The 19,878-nt window shown below is 38.0% G+C and overlaps 1 protein-coding gene across 1 annotated transcript in view; it reads right to left on the bottom strand.

The window, feature by feature from the left end:
* The window catches only part of DENND5A (DENN/MADD domain containing 5A), a 105,569-nt gene that overhangs the window by 16,081 nt on the left and 69,610 nt on the right, over nucleotides 1-19,878 (bottom strand). The window contains exons 12-17 of the mRNA XM_006885597.1: nucleotides 18,772-18,865; nucleotides 15,530-15,661; nucleotides 8,312-8,464; nucleotides 7,107-7,191; nucleotides 4,898-4,982; nucleotides 4,298-4,426 (exon numbers count right to left, since the gene is read on the bottom strand). Of these exons, the coding sequence (XP_006885659.1) occupies nucleotides 4,298-4,426; nucleotides 4,898-4,982; nucleotides 7,107-7,191; nucleotides 8,312-8,464; nucleotides 15,530-15,661; nucleotides 18,772-18,865 (678 nt within the window). The remainder of the gene's footprint in view (nucleotides 1-4,297; nucleotides 4,427-4,897; nucleotides 4,983-7,106; nucleotides 7,192-8,311; nucleotides 8,465-15,529; nucleotides 15,662-18,771; nucleotides 18,866-19,878) is intronic.

The raw sequence follows: 19,878 nt of genomic DNA, 5'->3' as shown, positions 1-19,878 counted from the left end.
AACCTTAATCTCTTTTCCACCTATCATGGTGCTGCCAACTGACCCAGAGGTAAGAATCTTTGTCTTCTTGATATTAAGCTTCAATCCATACTGAAGACTGCAGTCCTTGACCTTCTGCAGTAAATGTTTCAGGTCCTCTGTGAGCAAGGTTGTGTCATCTGCATAATGAAGGTTGTTAATCAGTCTTCTACCAATACTGATGTCATATTCCTCCTCACAAAGTGCACAGTTCTGAATGATCTGTTCCTATATAGACTGAAAAGGTATTGAGATAGGACGCATCCCTGACACACTCCTTTCCTGATTTTGAATTATGCAGTGTTTCCTTACTCTGTTCTGACTACTGTTTTGTGGTCCAAGTATAGATTTCATATGAACATGATGAAGTATTCTGGGATCCCAGGCTTCTCAAAGTTCGCGATAATTTGTTGTGATCCCTACAGTCTCAAGGTTAACCGTAATTTGTTGTGATTCACACAGTCACATGCCTTTGCATTGTCAATGAAGCAAAGATAGGCATTCCTCTGGCACTCTTTGCTTTCAGCCAAGATCCATCTGACATCGATGATAATGTCTCTGGTGCCAAGGCCACTTCTAAATCTGGCCTGTATTTCTGGTAGTTCTGTGCTGATGTACTGTTTCAGTCAATTCTGGATAATCTTCAGCAAGATTTTGCTAGCATGTGGTATCAGTGATAATTGTTCTATAATTCCCACCCTTTTTTGGGATGGGAACAAATACACAATTCTCTTCTCACTTCTTTTCTGTGTTTCCTCTTTCCATCTGTCCATCCTTCCTGTCCTTTCCTGCCTTCTGAATTTTGTTCCTGTCTAAACAATTTTTGTTTAATTGTTGTTATTATTTGTCACCGAGTCAGAACCAACCCATAGCTGACCCTCCAGAGGGTTTTCAGAGACAGTTAATCACACAGAAGACTGCTCATCCTTCTGCAGAGCAGCTATTCGATTCAAATCATGTGCCTTTAGGAGTGCAGCACAGCTTCTTACCACCACGTCACCAGAGCTCCCTTGTGTTCCTGTTAAAAAAATTTTTGTTCTTTTAGAAAATCAAATTTAAGAACTTTATTAATTGCTGTTCTTTTAATATTTTTATTGTTCAGAAAGGACTGCCATGAGTTGTGCTCAACTCGACGGCATTAACAACAAGGTAAACGCTGAAATCTGTCAAAGTTTTAAAGATTTCTTACCGTTTTTCACAAGCACAAAAAAAATATACTTTAAACAATTAAATTTCCATTCTTAATAAAAACAGATCTGTAGGTTTAAACAATTAGCACAAACAAGTTTTCTAAGGCCTATTTCTCTGCTTTATCATCCAAAGCAAAGTCTACTAAATAATAAAGTATAGCATGAAAAGATTCCTGGGGAAATCCCTTAAAAAAAAAAAAAGAAGAACCAAATATATACAGGGAAAGACAAGAAAGCGGTAAGGCAGTTAAGAAGTAGAGAGCAAGGGACAATCTGCCTTCCTCTCTTCTTTCTTTATAGTTACAGTTTAAATGAATATAGTGTATATAAAAACAAGATAAGGGATTAGTGGCTTTTGAGAATCTAAAGGCCTTGGAATCTCTTCCCTTCCTCTTTCTTGGTGGAAGGTGTGGTGGAAGAAGTTCAAGAAGGGTTATCAGAAAGTCCTTTTATAGATCTAGACAAACTGCTACATTATTTAGTGGGACCAGAGGGCAAGGAATGGGTTGCTCACGGCTGATCCTTTGATCAGAGTAAACAAGAGATAAAGGGCCCTATGTTCTTTCCTTTCTTGGATAGGAAAGAGTTTGAAAAGTGCCATATGCCATGAAGAAATGCTCCAAATCACTGGCAGTAAGAGATGCAAATCAAAACCACAATGAGGTACCCTCTCACTCCAGTAAGAGTGGTAAAGTTTAACAGAGCAGCAAGTAATAGATGTTGGAGAAGATGTGGCGAGAAGAACTCTCATACATTCTTGGTGGGATTGTAAAACGGTGCAACCAGTCTGGAAGACAGTTTGGCACTTCCTCAAAAAGCTGAACATAGAAATTCCTTATGACCCAGCTATTCCACTACTTGGAATATACCCTGAGAATATGAGAACTGAGGCACAAATGGAGACTTGTACACCAAAGTTCATAGTAGCATTATTCACCAATGCAAGAACATCGAAAACAGTCCAACTGTCCAACCACAAATGAAAGGACTGAAAAATTATGGTACATTCTCAGAATGGTATACTATGAACCATGCAGGAGCAATAACTTTGTAAATTATTACCTAAATTGGGAGTTACTGGACAGCATTATGCTGAGTGAACTAACTCAGTCCCACAAGGATAAATATTGTATAAAACCGTTACTGTAGAATGAGTATAAGGATCCTGGAGTGGTAGGAGAGGCTGCAAGCAGAAGGATGTGGATGTGCAGGGAGAAGGAGTGATTAATCATTATTGGGTTGTACAATCTGATGGGTGGGGGGAGGGAAATGGAAAGAATTTGTTCACATTTGTATTCAAATTTTATAAATAAACTAGCAGAGAAAAAAATATTAAAAGTGCCATGTCAATATTGTTGTTGTTAGGTGCCAATTACATGTATGTGAGCAAATCACCTGAATGCAGGAAGGAAAGACCTATGACTCTGAAACATCACTAAGGACCCTGTACTTTTCATTACCTCTTTTAAAAAACTATTTATGAGACCTTGAATAATACAGTTCCTCTGAAAAATACAAATGAAGTGGGAGGTATTACACTCTCTGATCTCAAAACCTACTACAACCCTAGTAACCAAAACAGCTTGGTATTGGTACAATAGCAGACACATAGATCAATGGAATAGAATCGAGAACCCAGAAATCAACCCATCTACCTATGGCCAATTGGTATTTGACAAGAAAATAAAACAATCTAAAGGAGAAACAACAATCTCTTAGCCTATGGCATAAATAAACTTGAAAATATAACCAAAAATATAGAACCAGGAGAGGATAAAATTAATGAATGAGATCTTCTAAAAATCCAATCTCTGTGTGTATCAAAAGGTTTTTCAAATAGGGTGAAAAGAAAATCTACAGATTGTGAGAAAACACTTGTCAATGACATTTCAGACAAGAGCCTCATAACTAAAGTTTACAGAATACTACCAGGCATCCACAAGAAAAAGACTGATAATCCAGTAACTAAATGGGCAAGACACATGAAGACTCTTCTTAAAAGAAGACATTTGGATGGCAAACACACACATGAAAAAATGTTCAAAATCACTGGCAATTTAAGAGATGTAAACCAAAACAACAATGAGATACCAATTCAACCTAGTAGCAGTAGCAAAGTTTAACAAGACAGCAAGCAATACTTGTTGGAGAGGATGCAGAGAGATTGGAACTTTCATGTGCTGCTGGTGGGACTGTAAAATGGTACAACCTCAACTGAAGGCATTTTGGCATTTCCCAAAAAGCAAAAAGCTGACCATATAGAATTCCCACATGACCCAGCTATTCCACTACTAGGAATATACCCCAAGGAAATCAGAAGTGAGACATGAACAGAAACATGTATACCTATGTTCATAGCAACATAATTCACAATAACAAGAAAATGGAAACGGCCCAAATGCCCATCAATAAACAAAAAGACTGAAGAATTATAATATATTCACACAATGTAACACTAAGGAACAACAATTTTGTAAAATATAAAAGTATTACATTGTGCATTATGCTGAGTGAAGTAACTCTGTTTTCTAAGGACAAATACTGCACCATGTGAAAAATAAGAGGATAATCAAACTAAATGCGCATAAATGTTCAAAGGGAGAAGAGTAGAAAAAAGGGAAGGAAGAAATCATTAGCATAGTAGAGGTTGAAGGGTGAAGAAATAGGAAAGATTCAATGAGAACTTGAAAAGATGGCGTGATAACAGGCATAGATCAATAGGAATTAATTATATAAAATAAAATGTATATGAATGTTTATATAAAATACAAGATAGATGGATGAAACACAATGCAGATGAAGGATTGTATGCAAACCAATTAAAAAAAACAAAGCACAATAAAAAAACTATTCATGGCATGCAAACTGAGACAACAGGGAGAGCAGATACAGTAGAATTATTCATAAGGTGACAGTAATTCATAATTATGCACAAGGAGAAAGGAAATACCAAAAAACTTTCATATGCAATTTGCATTTAATACAACAATGACAACATACCCAAAATTCTCCCTTTCTGCACAGGGATTTCCAACCCCTTCCCACCATTCCTGGGAGGCTGGCTTTATTCCAGGAAGAGTTAGCCTTACTTGGTGAGTTCATGTTCTGAGAGAAGTTGCTTCAAGTGTCTGGAAAGTAACTTTTTTTCCATGGACAGTCGCACCCATGCTCTGGCCTTTCCCACATCAGTTTTGATTTCCCCAATGTTCTGGATGTGCCTGAAGAGGGAATAAGTAAGAGAAAGTGAAGGGTAGTAGAGGAAATAAATTCATTAACAAAGGCAGGCAAAGGAGACCTGGTGAAGCAGCCCTATCTCATCACAGGAGAGTCCATCTCTTTTACTTTCCAAGTTCTGTATATCACACAGTTTTGTCAGTAGCCTTTTAGTACAATTAGAGGGTCAAAAAGTAGCCTCACTCTCAAAAAATCAAGCTAGCTCCAGAGCCTGGAGGCCTTGAGACGCTCTCCTATTCTCCTTAACCCTGGTGTTGTTTTCCAAAAATGTCAAGAAACTCAACTGCTTGTACAGCTTTACAAATACATCATGAAGCACAACAAAACCAAGAAGGCCTTCCCAGTTAGTTGATGCTGTGGTCAGCCAAGTCACTGAGTTTTTAAGATGTGTAACTTAGCAACAAGTGAAAGTAAGATTTCAGTGGCTTATTTATTATATGTGAATCCAGACTGACCTCATATCTTGAATGAGTGAAATCCTCAGGGGAGACATGACTGAGCTGGTATCAGACTTTCTCCGTTCTGAATCAAGAAGTATCCCTAGAACAAAAAAAATTAATCATGTCCAAGAGATCTGAATATCCAAATAGGTGTCTGTCCCTTTTTATCTCTGAGACAAGGGTTAGGTGTAGTCAAAGAAGGAAAAGTAGTGAACAGAAACTTTGAAATACCTGTGACCAGAGCCAATCTGAACCAGAACTCATCATAAAGAGTCAGAATGTTTTATAAGGGTTATATTTCACGTGTTAAGGTTCTTCTGTCTACCTAAATATACTACAGACTGAATATTTTTTCTACGTAGTGGTATAAAATGTATAAAAGAAATGACTAAATGGGTATTATTACAGATTATAGAAACCAATCTGCAAAGCAAGAAGAAATGTGTGGACCCTGATTTTGTGGCCAGGGCACACTGAACTTAACAACACATGTCCAGGGATGAGCTGACCAGAACTCAAGAAATGTCTAATGCTATGAGCTAGTGCAAACTGCTGTAATTTGATAGTTCATTCTGAAACGGACTTTGCTTATGGATATTCAGAAGTTCAAGCCTTTCTAAACAGACAGAAGATTCTTCAGAGAAAGGAACATGCTTGTCTTTTCTCTGGAGAAGAGTACTGGATATCCCTTGGACTGCCAAAAGAGCAAGTCTGTCTTGGAGGAAATGCAATCAAGGTGCTCCTTTAAAGCAAGGATGGTGACATTTCATCTCACATACTTTGTGCTTGTTGTTAGGAGGGACCATCTTTGGGAAAAGCCCATCATGCTGGGAAAGGTAGAGAATCGGAGAAAAAGAGGAAGATCACCAACGAGATAGATTGACACAGTGACTCGTGCATATTAGAGATGATGAGGGTAGTGCAGCATAGGACAACATTCAGATCTATTGTTTATAGGGACACTAAGAGTTGTGGGCGACTTAATGGCACCTAACAAAAATAGGCTAATAATGTGAATGATAAACAGCTCTTTTTGTTTGGGAACATGGTAACTACTCTGCCCAAAATTCTCTATGGTGAGACTTAAATCATAAAGCCTTATGTCCTGCTACATTTCCTCTTGTAAGATAAAGTAACAGACAAGAAAGCAACAGGAGGTCTTTTATATACCATGTAATAGGTTGAAACTAACATCGTTTAAGTATTTTAAAAGGAAGAAGTATTGTCATCATTTAGTTGTTGGGAACTTTTGGCTACAGTTTCTATCTTCTAGCAATAACTCTTCAAATTTTTTTGAGAAGACCTTTCTCTCCAACCCACATCCAGAAAGCAGACCCTCCCCCCCAAAAAAAAAACAAAGAGCCATAAAACTATCAAGGATCAAGGAGTTCTTGTCCTTGTTTTTCAGCCAACTCTTCTTCCAACATTCAGTCTTTATTGAGGTCAGCCATTATGAGGACAAAGAAAGTGGTGAGTTTATGCTCATCATTCATATTAAAATTCATCTTTATCATTAAGTTAAGAACATTCTGATCATAAAGGTAGGACAATTGCTACCAAAAAATCTAAAGGTAGAGACCTCTCTTAGTGACACATTTTAAGATGGTATAAAGACAGGAGACAAGAGGCTTGTCTCTTAATTTAGCCTTATCCAATCACTGTGTGATTCTAAAGAAATTCAAGTCCTCTCTGCATATATTTCCTCTTGCAAAATTTGCAGAAGTTGGATTAGATGATCTCTGGAATGTCTACCATAGCTAACATTTTTATTAAACTATAAACAGAAAGGAAGTGTAGAAGATTCTTATATGAACCCTTGACGTTGAGGAATTTCAAAATAGGGCACTCACATACACACACAAAAAAACCCCTCTCTTGACTTAGTGTCCATATCAGGAAAATAAAACAAAAAAAAATTTAAGATGCTTGCTAAAAACATAGATGGTTAACGACCACCATTAACTTCAAATTCTTCCTAAGATTAGTTTCTTACAAATAGAATTCTTTCATTTCATTCATCAAAGGATATAGAAACACATGATGAAAGCTAACTCTATGACTTTGACATGCACTAAGGTTCAGACATGCTCTTAATGGCTTTCTATTTAAAACCATCCCAGAGGAAAGGCTACATGGACCTGAAACAGTCGTTTCAGATGCTCACTGTGGGGGATAAGGAAGTAGGCTGGAGGAGTTCTCTCCAATGGTGCACAGACTACCTCACCTGAGGTACTGAGGCTTCCTGATGTGAGTTTCCTCTGACGGTTTTCCTGATAATGTAATAGGTGGGACCACAAGGCAGATTTCCCCTAGAACCAAACACACAGAATAAATATCCATTTATATTTCAGAAGTTAAGGCATTCAATGAATTTTAACATACTGATGCAGACTTTTGTTAAGAAGTGTTTATATCCTTGCTTGTCTCAATGTATACTCAGATGCAACGTATACAAGTATATTTTCTTGTTAAAGTTTATGAGGGAAAAAAGGTAGGGAATGGGCAAAGGAAATAGTCTCTCAATAGGAATAGGGAAGAGATAGTTAAAAGAGAGCCTGGGTAGAGAGCAGTGAATAAGAAAAAAGCAAAAAAAAATCTGTCAATCCATTGATTGAATATTGGCTTGGACAGAGTACAAAGGATTTTGCACAAAGGTACTGCTGCTATTCCATGGAAGAGATTCTACAACAGCTCCTAATTCCCTAATGTAATTAAGAGCATTTCTGCCCTTAGTGGAGGCTAGGGGGATAAATCATCACTGTGAGGATTTACCATCAAAGGCACAGTTGATGAAGTGTGCAGGAAAGTAAGCTGGTAATTATTTCTAAGTATGAGTATACTATGGTCAATATCACAGAAACTGGTCTTTGAAAGTGTTACAGTGGTAGTTTTTAACTATTAGAGGCATGGAGTAAATTGTCATTGTGCCAGGACACAAATCTCAATAGTATTTGGTTATTTCAAATTGCACGCCACACATAGTATGCATCATTCTTCAAAGGCTATACCAGCTGATTAAATCAAATATGGAAAAGCTATTAAGAGAAAAATGAGGGCAATGGAGATTCAACAGTAAATTTTCCCTTCCATATTGGAGATCTAGGGTCTGTTCTGAATTAGTGCTCTTAATACACAGACACCATTTGTCTATTAATGGAAACCTGCATGCTCTATTGGTGCTAAACAGCTTTCAAAAGACAAAAATAGGACTAGGAAGAAATGCCCTGTGATCTACCTCTAAAAATTAGCCAATGAAACCTCATCAGTCATTGATTGCAATGCTTAGATGGGTAAATGATCATGGGAAAGATAAGGATTAGGCAGCCTTTAATTCAGTCATGCATGAGTCTAATGCAAGTTACTAGGAACCAGAGGAAATAAAAACAGGGAGAGCATTTGCCTGACAGGGAGAAGGCAGATATCTGGTACCTGTTTAACTTGTAACCCATGACTCCAGATCCTTTCCAGTAGGTCACACAGGCTGGCAATCAAGGTGTTTTCTTCCACTCCTGTGATGTTCACTTCCCCGTGACCTAGCTCCACAGCTTCACGGCCCATTTTCTCCACCAGCATCCTCTTGGTCTATAAAGTACCAGTCAGTATGATTAGAAACCACAATGAGCAAGATTACATGCTCCTGAAAGAGTTGTAGCAGCCTGCCCAGACCATTTATCAGGCTTGGAAGGACAAGATGAAGCAGCCTCAGGGAAAAAAAAGGTAATTTATTCCTTACCATATATGTCAAATTTATGGTACAGTGTTTTCCTTACAAGTTTGGTTAAAAAGAAGATAAGAGAAGAGCAATCACTGCATCACCCTAGAAACGTATGTCATTTAGGTTCCATCTGTGTATTTATGAGATGAGTGTGTTCAATAAAACCTTTTGGTCATGCTCACCTCTGAAACTCTCTACTGTTTAAACAATCTCATTAAACAAACCTTTAAGCATTTAATCCCAGATGTAATCTATACCAAAGGCTGTAGTCTTTGATCTTCTGTAACAAGGGTTTCATATCCTCATTTTAAGCAAAGTTGTTTCATTTGGCTTCTTGAATTATTTGCTCAGCATACAGATTGAACAGGTATAGAGAAAGAATACAACCCTGATACACACCCTTCCTGATTTTAATCATTCAGTATTCTCTTGCTCCGTTCAAACAACAGCTTTTTGATCTAGGTATAGATTTCTTATGAGCACAATTAAGAATTCAAGGATTCCTATTCTTCTCAATGTTAGCCATAATTTGTTATGATCCACACAGTCAAATGCCTTTGCATAGTCAATAAAATACAGATAAATATTCTTCTGGTATTCCTTCCTTGCAGCCAGGATCCATATGCTATCCCTGGTGCCATGGTCTCATCCAAAAACCAGCCTGAACTTCTGGCAGTTTCCTATCAATGTACTACTCTAGCTAATTTTTAACTATCTTAAACAATATTTTGTTTGCATGAGATATTAATGATATTGTTCAGTAATTTCTACATCCTGTTTTAGAAACATAAATTATACAAAATCAAACAGACATTTACTAAAAGTGAAAAAGAAAAGGTAGGAAACGGCAGAAAACAAAATAAGAATGAAAGGAAATAGAAATTCAGGGCAGAAATGGGGAGTGTGCTGATACATTATGGAGAATGCAACCAACATCATGGAATATTTTAAGCATGAATTACAGAAAAGGAAACTTGTTTGCATTGTAACCTTTTCTAGAAAGTGCAATAAAAAATTTTTTTTTAAATTTTTATTTTATTATTTTTGTGTGCGTGTACCGTCAAATCAGATCTGACTGGTACAGGAGGAGATTGCCCCTCCTTCCCCGGCAGAGCATCTGGTGGATTCGAACTGTGCACCTCTGGGATTGTAGTTGCAGCTTCTTGCTACTAGGCCACCAGAGCTCCCCTGCAATAAAATTTTTAAAATAAAAATCTTGCTATGTGTCAGGCTCTGTACTAAGTATATATTATCTCATCTGAGTCTCCTAATGGGTTAAACTAAGCCCAGGTAGCTTAGTAGCCAGGAAAGGCACAACGAATGCAGAATACAGTTTGAATCTACCAGGTGCTCCAGAGGATGAAGATGGGAAATCAACTCCTGTTCAATTTACTGCCTTTGAAAACCCACTGGAGGGTCAGCTATGAGTTGGTTCCAACTCAATAGTACTGAACAACATGATGTCCTGGAGAAGAGTATTGAATGTACCATGGACTGCCAAGAAAACAAACAAATTCATCCTAGAGAGGTTTAAACCAGGCTACTCCTTGGAGGCAAAGATTCTGGGGCTTCGTTTGACAAACTCTGGACATGTTGCAAAGAAAATTATAAAACAATAACACAGGAAACAAAGAGACCTGAAGAAATGGAAGAATATCCCACGCTAATGGAGAGGAAGACTCAATATTGTGAAAATCACAATTCTACAAAAGACAACCTTTGGTACAAATTCAATGAAATCCCAATACAAATACCAATCCATTCTTCAACAAGATGAAAGTCAATTTCTAATTTCATCTGGAACAGACAGAGACTCCAAATAAGCAAAGCACTCTTGAAAAATGGAAACAAGGTAGGAGGCATTTCACTCCTTGATTTCAAATCCTACTACACACCTGTGGTGGTCAAAGACAGTGTGGTACTGGTACAGCGACACACAAAAAATCAACAGAATAGAACTGAGAATCCAGAAATCGGCTGGCTCATCTACCTATGATCAACTGATTTTTGACAAGGAGACAAAAGTGGATCAAGGATCTATGAGTAAAACCAAGGACTATAAACTTCATCAGAGAAAAGCTTGAAAGAACTCTAGAAGCTCCAATCCACAGTATCAATAATCTTCTAAGCATCCTGAAAAACCTACAACCAGGAGAGAATAAAATAGAGGTACAGGACCTTCTAAGACTCAAACCCCTGTGCACATCAAAAAACTCCAACAGGGTAAAAAGGAAACCCATAGACTGGGAAAAAATATTTAGTAATGACGTATCTGGTAAGGGACTCATATTGAAAATTTATAGAATACTCTAGTACCTCAACAAGAAAAAGGTTAAAAACCCAATCACAAAATGGGCACAAGATATGAACAGACACTTCACCAAAGACACCATTCAGATGGCAAACAAACACATGAAGAAATGTTCAAAATCAGTAGCTCTCAGAGAGATGAAAACCAAAACAACTAGAAGATATCATCTCATCCCAGTAACAATAACAAAGTTCAATAGAGCAGCAAACAACAAACGCTGGTGAGCAAGTAGAGAAACTGGAACCTTTATTCATTCCTGGTGGGAATGTAAAATGGTGCAACCACTATGGAAGGCAGTATGGCACTTTCTCAAAAGTTGAAAACAGACATTCATTCTGACCCAGCACTACTAGGAATATACTCAAACAGACATATGTACACCCATGGTTATTGCTGCGTTATTCACAAGAGCAAAGAGATGGAAGCAACCCAAGCGCCCATAAACAAATGAATGGACAGAATAGCTATGGTAATCACACAGTGGAATAATACACAGCACTGAAAAACAAGATACCCATAAAATATTATGCAACATGGGTGACCCTGGAGGACATTATGCTGAGTGAACTATCTTAGTCACAAAAGGACAAATACTGCATAACACCAAGACTGACAAAGAGGTTGGGGGAAAACTAAGAAAAGAGGGATAAATAATGAACATTATACTGAAATAGATGAAAAAAGGAACTATTTAAAAGGAATATTAGGCATTATTTGTGTGTCAGTAGTTCAGAATAAGAGATACGTAGCAAAGTGGACTGAGAGAGGGGCAGAAGGGAGGAAGGAAATTATGTAATTAATTTTTTTTTTTAAAAACTAACTTAGGGAGTTAGGGAGTAGAGAGGAAAATGTACAATAATGAATGAATAGAAAAATCCAACTTTTCTGTAAACTTTTGTTAAAATCACAACTTTGAAAAAAAAGAAATCAGCAGAACTGGTACAATGACAGGTACACAGACCAATGGAACAGAATCGAGAACCCAGAAATAGATCTATCCATCTACGTTCAACTGATACTCAACAAAGAAATAAAGGCTATCAAATGTGGAATGACAGCCTCTTCAACAAATGGTGGTGGCAAAACTAGAATGCTACTCGCAATAAGCTGAAACAGGATTCTGAGGCTCCGTCTAACATACTCTGGATATCTTGTAAGGAGAGACCGGTCCTTGGAGAAGGATATCATGCTGGGTAGAGTGGAGGGACAGCACAGGAGGGGAAGGCCCTCTATGAAGTGGACTGATTCAGTGACTGGGGTAATAGGGATGGGAGTGTCAGAGACAGTGCGATTGGCACAGGACAGAGCAGAGTTTAGGGTTATTGTACATAGGGTCGCTATGAGTCACAAGCGACTCGACGCCACATAATAACAACCACCACCACCACACAGAAAAATCAACTTAAGGTGAATCAGAGAGCTGGGAGTAAAGCCCAAAACCATAAAGTTCTTAAGAGACAAACTGGAACCAAGCTTAGAAGACCTTGTTGTTGTTTTGTGTACCATCAAGGCAGAACTGACCCATAGCATCCAGTGGGTTTTCAGAGGCAGCTAATCTCACGAGAGGAGAATGTCCATCCTTCTCCAGCGGAGCAGCTGCTGGCCTTGAACCATATTCCTTCAAGATTGAAGCTCAGCTTTTTGCCACTAGGCCACCAGAGCTGCTAGTCTATGGTTTAAAGAGGCTGACAAATACAGCCAGAATGCACAATCTGTAGAGGATAAAATGATGAATGTGACTTTCTAAAGATTCAATGCCTGTGCACATCAAAGATTTTTTCCAATAGGGTGAAAAGAAAAATCAACGAACTAGGGAAAAAACATTTGGCAATACCATTTCAGACAAGGCTCTCCTAACAAAAGTTTACAGACTATTACTGGGTCTCCAGAAGAAAAAGACTGATAACCCAATTACAAAATGAGCAAAAAAAAAACATAGAAAAGACTTGGAAAAAATCCTAAAGACAATAGAAAAGCATTCTTCTCTTCTGAAAAATGCAGCATCTCCATGTTCTTGGTGACAGAAAGGATAATACTGTGTGGAAAATCACAATTACCAAAGACTCACAGTTAACTAAGAGAAGGTTTGGGATTTTTTTTTGTTTGTTTTTTAATTTTTTATTATTTTTTTCTGTGTGTACCATCAAATCAGATCTGACTGTACAGAAAGAGACTGCTCCTCCTTCTCCAGCACAGCTTCTGGTGGATTCAAACCACATACCTCTGGGATTGCAGTGCAGCTTCTTGCCACTAGGCCACCAGAGCTCCCCTGAGAGGAGTTTTTCTTTTTCAAATACCCAAATTCAAAATCAGTACTGATATATCAATTTAATTTTTAATAGTAATAATTTCTTCCAGAAGCATAAATATATTTCACCCCATATAAATGAGCACCACTTAGAAATTGAAAAAGCAATTAAAAATTTTTTTCCATTAAGTAATAAACAGGATACTGGTGAGACCAAATTATTTGACTGGTCCTATATCATACATATTCTGACCTAGTGAAAAGACTAAATTTTTATTAGGATAAAAATTCTAATTTATAACTAAAGCATTAAAAATGAGGAATGACTTCTTGTAGAATGGAGAATTAAATTCAGACAATCTAAGCTTAAACTAAAAACACACAATTTGGGACTGGTTCTGTTAATTCTTGCTTTGAGACACAGAAAGCACTGTTAATGTTGTTGTTAGGTAATGATGAGCATGAAAATACAACAGAATGAAATCCTGACTGATCCTTACAATCCCTGATGTCCTTAAACCCATTGTTGCAGTCACTGTGTCAGTTCACTTTGTTGAGGGTCCTCCTTCCTCTCTTTCACTGACCCACTACTTTCCCAAGCATGGAGATCTTTTTCAAGGACTATGCCTTGACAACATGTCTAAAGAATATGAGACTAAGTTTCCTCATTCCTGCTCTTTTTTAAAAAATGTTATTAATTTTAATGAGTATTTACAGAGATTTTGGATTTCCATTCAGTCACTGTTGCACTTTTCTCCCTGCCCAGCCCTCCCCACCAGTTCACTCCTCTCTTTGAAAAGTAAAATTCTTTCACTGGTATACAATCCTCCCACACACACACCCTCCACTGCCCCAAGTACACTCCACTATGCAACCTTAATTCTGGACTCTTGTGATAACCATAATACCCTATCAGATATTGCTTTTAAATTGTTCTCTCCCTCATCTGTTTCAATAAAGTATACACAATTTATCCAGTTTTTCTCAGTTTTACCCCAACCCTCATGTCAGTTCCATTCTACAACAGTGGCACCATGCAGTATTTGTCCTTTTGTGACAGAGATACTTCACTCAGCATAATGTCCTCCAGGGTCACCCATTTTGAGTAATATTGCATGAGTTCCTTGTTTTTCAATGCAGCGTAGTATTCCATGGTGTAGATAGACCACAGCTTCTCTATCCATTCGTTTGCTGATGGGCACTTGGGTTGTTTCCAACTCCTTGCTATTGTGCACAAAACCATAATAAACAAGGTGTGCATTATTCCTGCTCTTAAGGAGCACTCAGGCTGCATTTCTTCTGAGTCCGACTTTCTTGTTCTTCTAGTGTCTTCTTAGAGAGGCAAAACATTTTTATGTACACCAAGAAAACAAAGATTCTCACAATTGGGCCATTTGGCAGCATCATAATAGATGGTAAAGAGATTGAGATTGTTCAGTTTTAGTTTGCTTGGCTCCACAATCAATACCCTTGGTACCAACAGCCAGGATTATCAATAGACGAATAGTATTGGGACAGTCAGCTGTCAGGGACCTCTTCAGAGTACTGAAGAGCAATGACGTCAGGCTAGAGACTAAGGTGATCCTGATTCAGGCCATAGTCTTCCAATTGCATGCTATGCGTCAGAGAGCTGAACAGTGACTAGGGATGATAGAAAAAGAATTGATGCCTTTGAGCTGTGGTGCCGGAGAAGAGTGTTGATTATATCATGAACTGCTCGGAGAACAAACAGGTTGATTCTGGTGAGGGTAAAGGCTGGCTGCTCCTTGGAGGCCAAGGATTCTGAAGCTTTGTCTGACATATACTTTGGGTAAGCTGCAAGGAGGGACCAGTCCTTGGAGAGATCCATCATGTTTGGGAGGATGGACGGACAGCCCAAGAGAGGAAAGGCCTCAATGAGATGGATCGATTCAGTGATTGCGGTAACAGGAGTAGGTGTGTCCGAGACAGTGAGGTTAGTACAGGATATAGCAGGTTTTAGGGCTCTTGTAAATAGGGTCGCTATGAGTTGCAAGCAACTCGATGGTACATAACAACAACAACAACAAGGCTAATCTACTGAGGATGGTTTGATTACAATGACTTTAACTAAATCAGAGGCCAAAAACTAAAAACTGTATCTATCTCTGAGTTTTAAAGGATATAGAGATATAAATAGATATACAGATTTTAATACTAAACAAATGGTGCTTTTTCTCAGATAATGACATATTTTACTTAAAATAAACACATTTAATTCCAGGTTAAGAGGATATTAAAATTAGTGCTATCTCATTTGCAGTATTTTGAAACCAAGAGTCAGAGTTAGACCCTGGTGTCTGTCACCTTAGTTATCAAAGGAAACACCACACATACAAGATGTCCACAGCTTACCTTGTTGCGACACTCCTTCAAAAGGCCCTCCACAAATTTCCAGTTTGTTTGGGCGATCACAGACGGAGAAAGGTTGGAGAGTTTGGGCTGGCGGATGGTGCTGCCCATATTCCTGGCTTCCTGGATATATTTCTACAGCAAAAAGAAATACCAAAGAATCTGCGTCTATGGACAAAAACCACTGGCAACTAGTACTGATGGGTGTCTGTAGGAGCACTAGTAACCACCATTTTCTCAGATAGTTGAGAAACTACAAAGTTTAAAATACAACTCTTTTTATCAAAGAGAAAAGTACAGTAATGTATTACTTTGTATCCAATGGCACAAGAGAAAAAAAAAAACCAAAATAACCATGCTGCAACATGAATGCAAAGCTAGTGTACAAAACCTGACAGGAACATTGAGAAAAAAAATTTTTTACGTCAAACTAAAATTTGAACCCTTCTGTTCCTTCTCCCTTCCCCCGTATTTATTCCAGCAACAAAATTTGATATTCTTGTCTCTCACTCAATCAGCTTTTATTATCAACTCCTACCATAAGGCTTCACTAGCTAGTTATCTCCAATATTGTCCCCCAAAATTCTGAACACTGGCTTCTTAACACAAAAAAATACCAACCTTTAAACATAACAATTCTTCTACTTGGAATGCTGTTCTCATTAACAATCTCATCATCATTTAAGGCTTAAGCAGGTACTGGCTTCTCCAGTCTTGTCTGCTCATTACTCCAGGGAGAACTGACCTCTCCATGCTCTACTCAGTGATCAAACATTGCCTCTCTAACAGCCCTTGCAAAAAACTCTTCTACTGAGGCTATTCGTATATCCTGCTTCACACCCTCAATAAAATGAGATTATTCAAGGACAAGCTATTGTTATCCTTACATGTGTCATCTCCATATTTCAAGGAGCCTAATACACTGACTGTGACCAAGAAAAATACTCTATAAACAATGTTTTAAACAAGTAATATGGAAATGAGATGGAAAACCCAAAGGAGATAAAATTAATACCCAACACTCCCTATGCTATCCTCACACCAAAAACCCCTCTAATCTAAATTGTATCTGGTAAATCAGCAGTTACAAATTCACCAGCATAGCTTTTAATCATCACTTATTCCTTTAAAAAAATACACACATCCACCAGTGTCAATTCCAACTCAGTAACCTTGTAAGTTCCAGCAGAAATGCTTCACAGGATTTGAGCTGTTAAACTTAGCAGAATCAGATTGCCTTATCTTTCTCCTGCAGAGTGATTGGCAGATTTTAACTGCTGTAGATTTTAACTCCTAATCTTCTGATTAACAGTCCAACAATTAACCCACTGTACTACTCCTTTCTTAAAAATAGGAAGGGCAAAATGTTTCTTTTCCCATTCACTGAGGAGTCTAATACATATAAAAAACAAAATGCTTTAGTGAGTTTTATCTGAATAAAATATAACTTGCAAGGTCTTATCTCAAAGAAGAAGTTCTAGAAACAGGTTTGTGAAAGCAAGCCCCATTTTCACAGCTCTCTGAAATTAAGCATGGCAGATTCTCAAACATGAGATTCAGAACTACAAACTGTAGCCATAACAAGATAAACAACCCAAATGCAAAATGGGTACAGGATATGAACAGACACTTCACCAGAGAAGACATTCAGATGGTGAAAAATCACATGAAGAAATGTTCAAATCTCTAGCTCTAAGAGAGATGAAAATCAAAACAACTATTAGGTAACATCTCACCCCAGTAAGAATAGCAAAATTCAACAGAGTAGCAAACAAACGCTGGTGAGGTGGTGGAGAAACTGGAACCTTTATTCACTGTTGGAGTGTAAAATGGTACAACCACTATGGAAGGCTGTACGGCTCTTTCTCAAAAAGTTGGAAATAGAAAAAAGCATTTGACCCAGCAATTCCACTACTGGGAATATACCCTAAAGAAACCAGAACTACCACCCAAGCAGATACATGCACACCCATGTTTATTGCTGCTTTGTTCACAAGAGCAACTTTTGAAACAACCCAAGTGCCCTTCAACAAACAAATGGATATAGAGAAGCTGTGGTATGCACACAATGGAATTTTATGCTGAACTAAAAAACAAAGAACTCATGAAATATTATATAAAATGGGTGACCATGGAGGACATTATGCTGAGTGAAAGATCTCAGTCACAAAAAGACAAATACTGCATAATGCCACTGTTATAAAACAGGACTGACATGGGGGTTGGGGGGGAAACTAAGAAAAGAGGGGATAAATAATGTACACGGCATTGAAACAGACGAGGGAGAGAACTGTATGAAGGGAATATATGCTTAGGTATTACTGGCATGAAAAGAGTCCAGAATAGAAGATTTATAGTAAAGTGGACTGGGGTGGGGATGTGTCTGTATAACAATGGAAGAATTTTTTTTCCAAAGAAAAAAGTGAACTGGAGGGGGGGGGGGAGGAAAATGTGCAACAATGAATAAATGGAAATCCAGGTTCTCTGTAAACTTTCATTAAAATCTCAATCAAATAAAAAAGAATAGAAACTTTAATGGAAACAAGTAATGGATGAGCTGAGAAACACAGCTTAAAAATAATGATTGCTCAGCTAGATAACATAATTATGCTAAAAACAAAGGCGGGAAATATGGGAAGCCAATACTAAACATCTGTAATAAACTGAATGCTATTTAAATTTAAAAAAAAAAAAATAATGAGGATTTAAGAAGTACATATCAGAATCCTCAATCCCCGGGAACCTGATAACACTCTTCTCCTTTGGCCCTCAAAGAGAAAAGATAAAATCAGGAAGATTAACTGTGTTAAGATACAGAAAAAAGGAAAAGGTTGCACTCACACACCTGGTTCAGGGGCCCAAGCTCATGAATTTTAAATGGTTTCCCTCAAGTTCTGGACTCTTTATCTTCTGAGATTCCTGCCACATCCAACACCCTGCTCCAACTTAATCCTGGTGAAGGATGAATATCAGCACCAGTAAGGAAGAGAGAGTGATGGGTTGCCCTTGCAAAGCACCGTGTTTATCATTACTGAATGGGGTGCAAACTGGTTCTGTCAGAGAGGATCTACATGGTTAAGGCTAGCTACTCCTAGCAAAATATTCTAAATCCTGGGTCCAAACCCTGATATCAAGCCTTATTAATAACTCTTCTTTATGGAGAAAGGGCACTCCTGGGATACTTAAATCAGAGCAGAGGCCAATGAAATGTGAAAGAGCAGAGAATCATTACAAAGACGCCTTACCTCTCTCTGGTCATTGTCTAAACGCAAGTGTTCTGTGTGCTGCTTCTGCCGATCCTTTCGCCTCCACTGGGCAGGAGCATTCCTCTTTGTCCACCTGAAGAATCAAAGCAGGTAATTAAAAACCTCCCACTAAGAAAATAACGTCAAGTGTCTGTTCATAGCCTATGCCCATTTTTTGATTGGATTATTTATCTTGTTGTGGTGCTCAAGAATTTTATAAATTCTAGATATAAGTCCCTTATCTGATATGTCATTATCAAATACTTTTTCCCAGTCTGTGGTTCCCTTTTTACCCTGTTGGAGTTTTTGGATGTGCATAGGGATTTGATTCTTAGAAGGTCCCATTCTATTTTATCTTCTCCTGGTTGCAGACTTTTCAGGATACTTGGAAGACTTTATGTTGTGGATTAGGACTACTAGAGTTCTTCCAAGCTTTTCTTGAAGTTTATAGTCCTTGGTTTTAGTCCTAAGTCCATGATCCACCTTGAATTGGTTTTTGTATATGGAGTGAGGTGTGGATCTTGCTTAAGTCTTCTGCAGATAGATTTCCAATTTTGCCAACACCATTTGTTAAAAAGGCTGTCGTTTCCCTACTTAACTGATTTCATCTCCTTGTCAAAAATCAGTTGACCATAAGAAGACATTCAGATGGCCAACAAGCACATGAAGAAATGTTCAAAATTCCTAGCTCTAAGAGAGATGCAAATCAAGACAACTATGAGTCTCACCCCTGTAAGACTAGCAAAATTTAACAGAACAGCAAGTAAAAAATGCTGGTGCAGTTGTGGAAAGACTGGAACCCTTATTCACTGTTGGTGGAAGTGTAAAATGGTGCAACCACTGTGAAAAGTGGTGTGGCACTTTCTCAAAAAGTTGCAAATAGAGATACCATTTGACCCAGGAATTCCACTATTGGGAATATACCCTAAATAGACCATAACTGACAACCAAGCAGATATATGCACACCCATGTTTATTGCGGCTTTGTTCACAGTATCAAGGAGTTGGAAACAACCTAATTGCCCATCAACAAATGAATGGATAGAGAAGCTGTGGTAGATTCACACAATGGAATACTACGCTGCATTGAAAAACAAGGAATTCATG

Source organism: Elephantulus edwardii, unplaced genomic scaffold (assembly GCF_000299155.1).
Source record: "Elephantulus edwardii isolate Elephantulus edwardi_28Jun2011 unplaced genomic scaffold, EleEdw1.0 scaffold00044, whole genome shotgun sequence".
NCBI classification, from domain to species: domain Eukaryota; kingdom Metazoa; phylum Chordata; class Mammalia; order Macroscelidea; family Macroscelididae; genus Elephantulus; species Elephantulus edwardii.
Note: the sequence above shows the minus strand (reverse complement) of the source record. Positions and strands in the feature narration are given on the sequence as shown.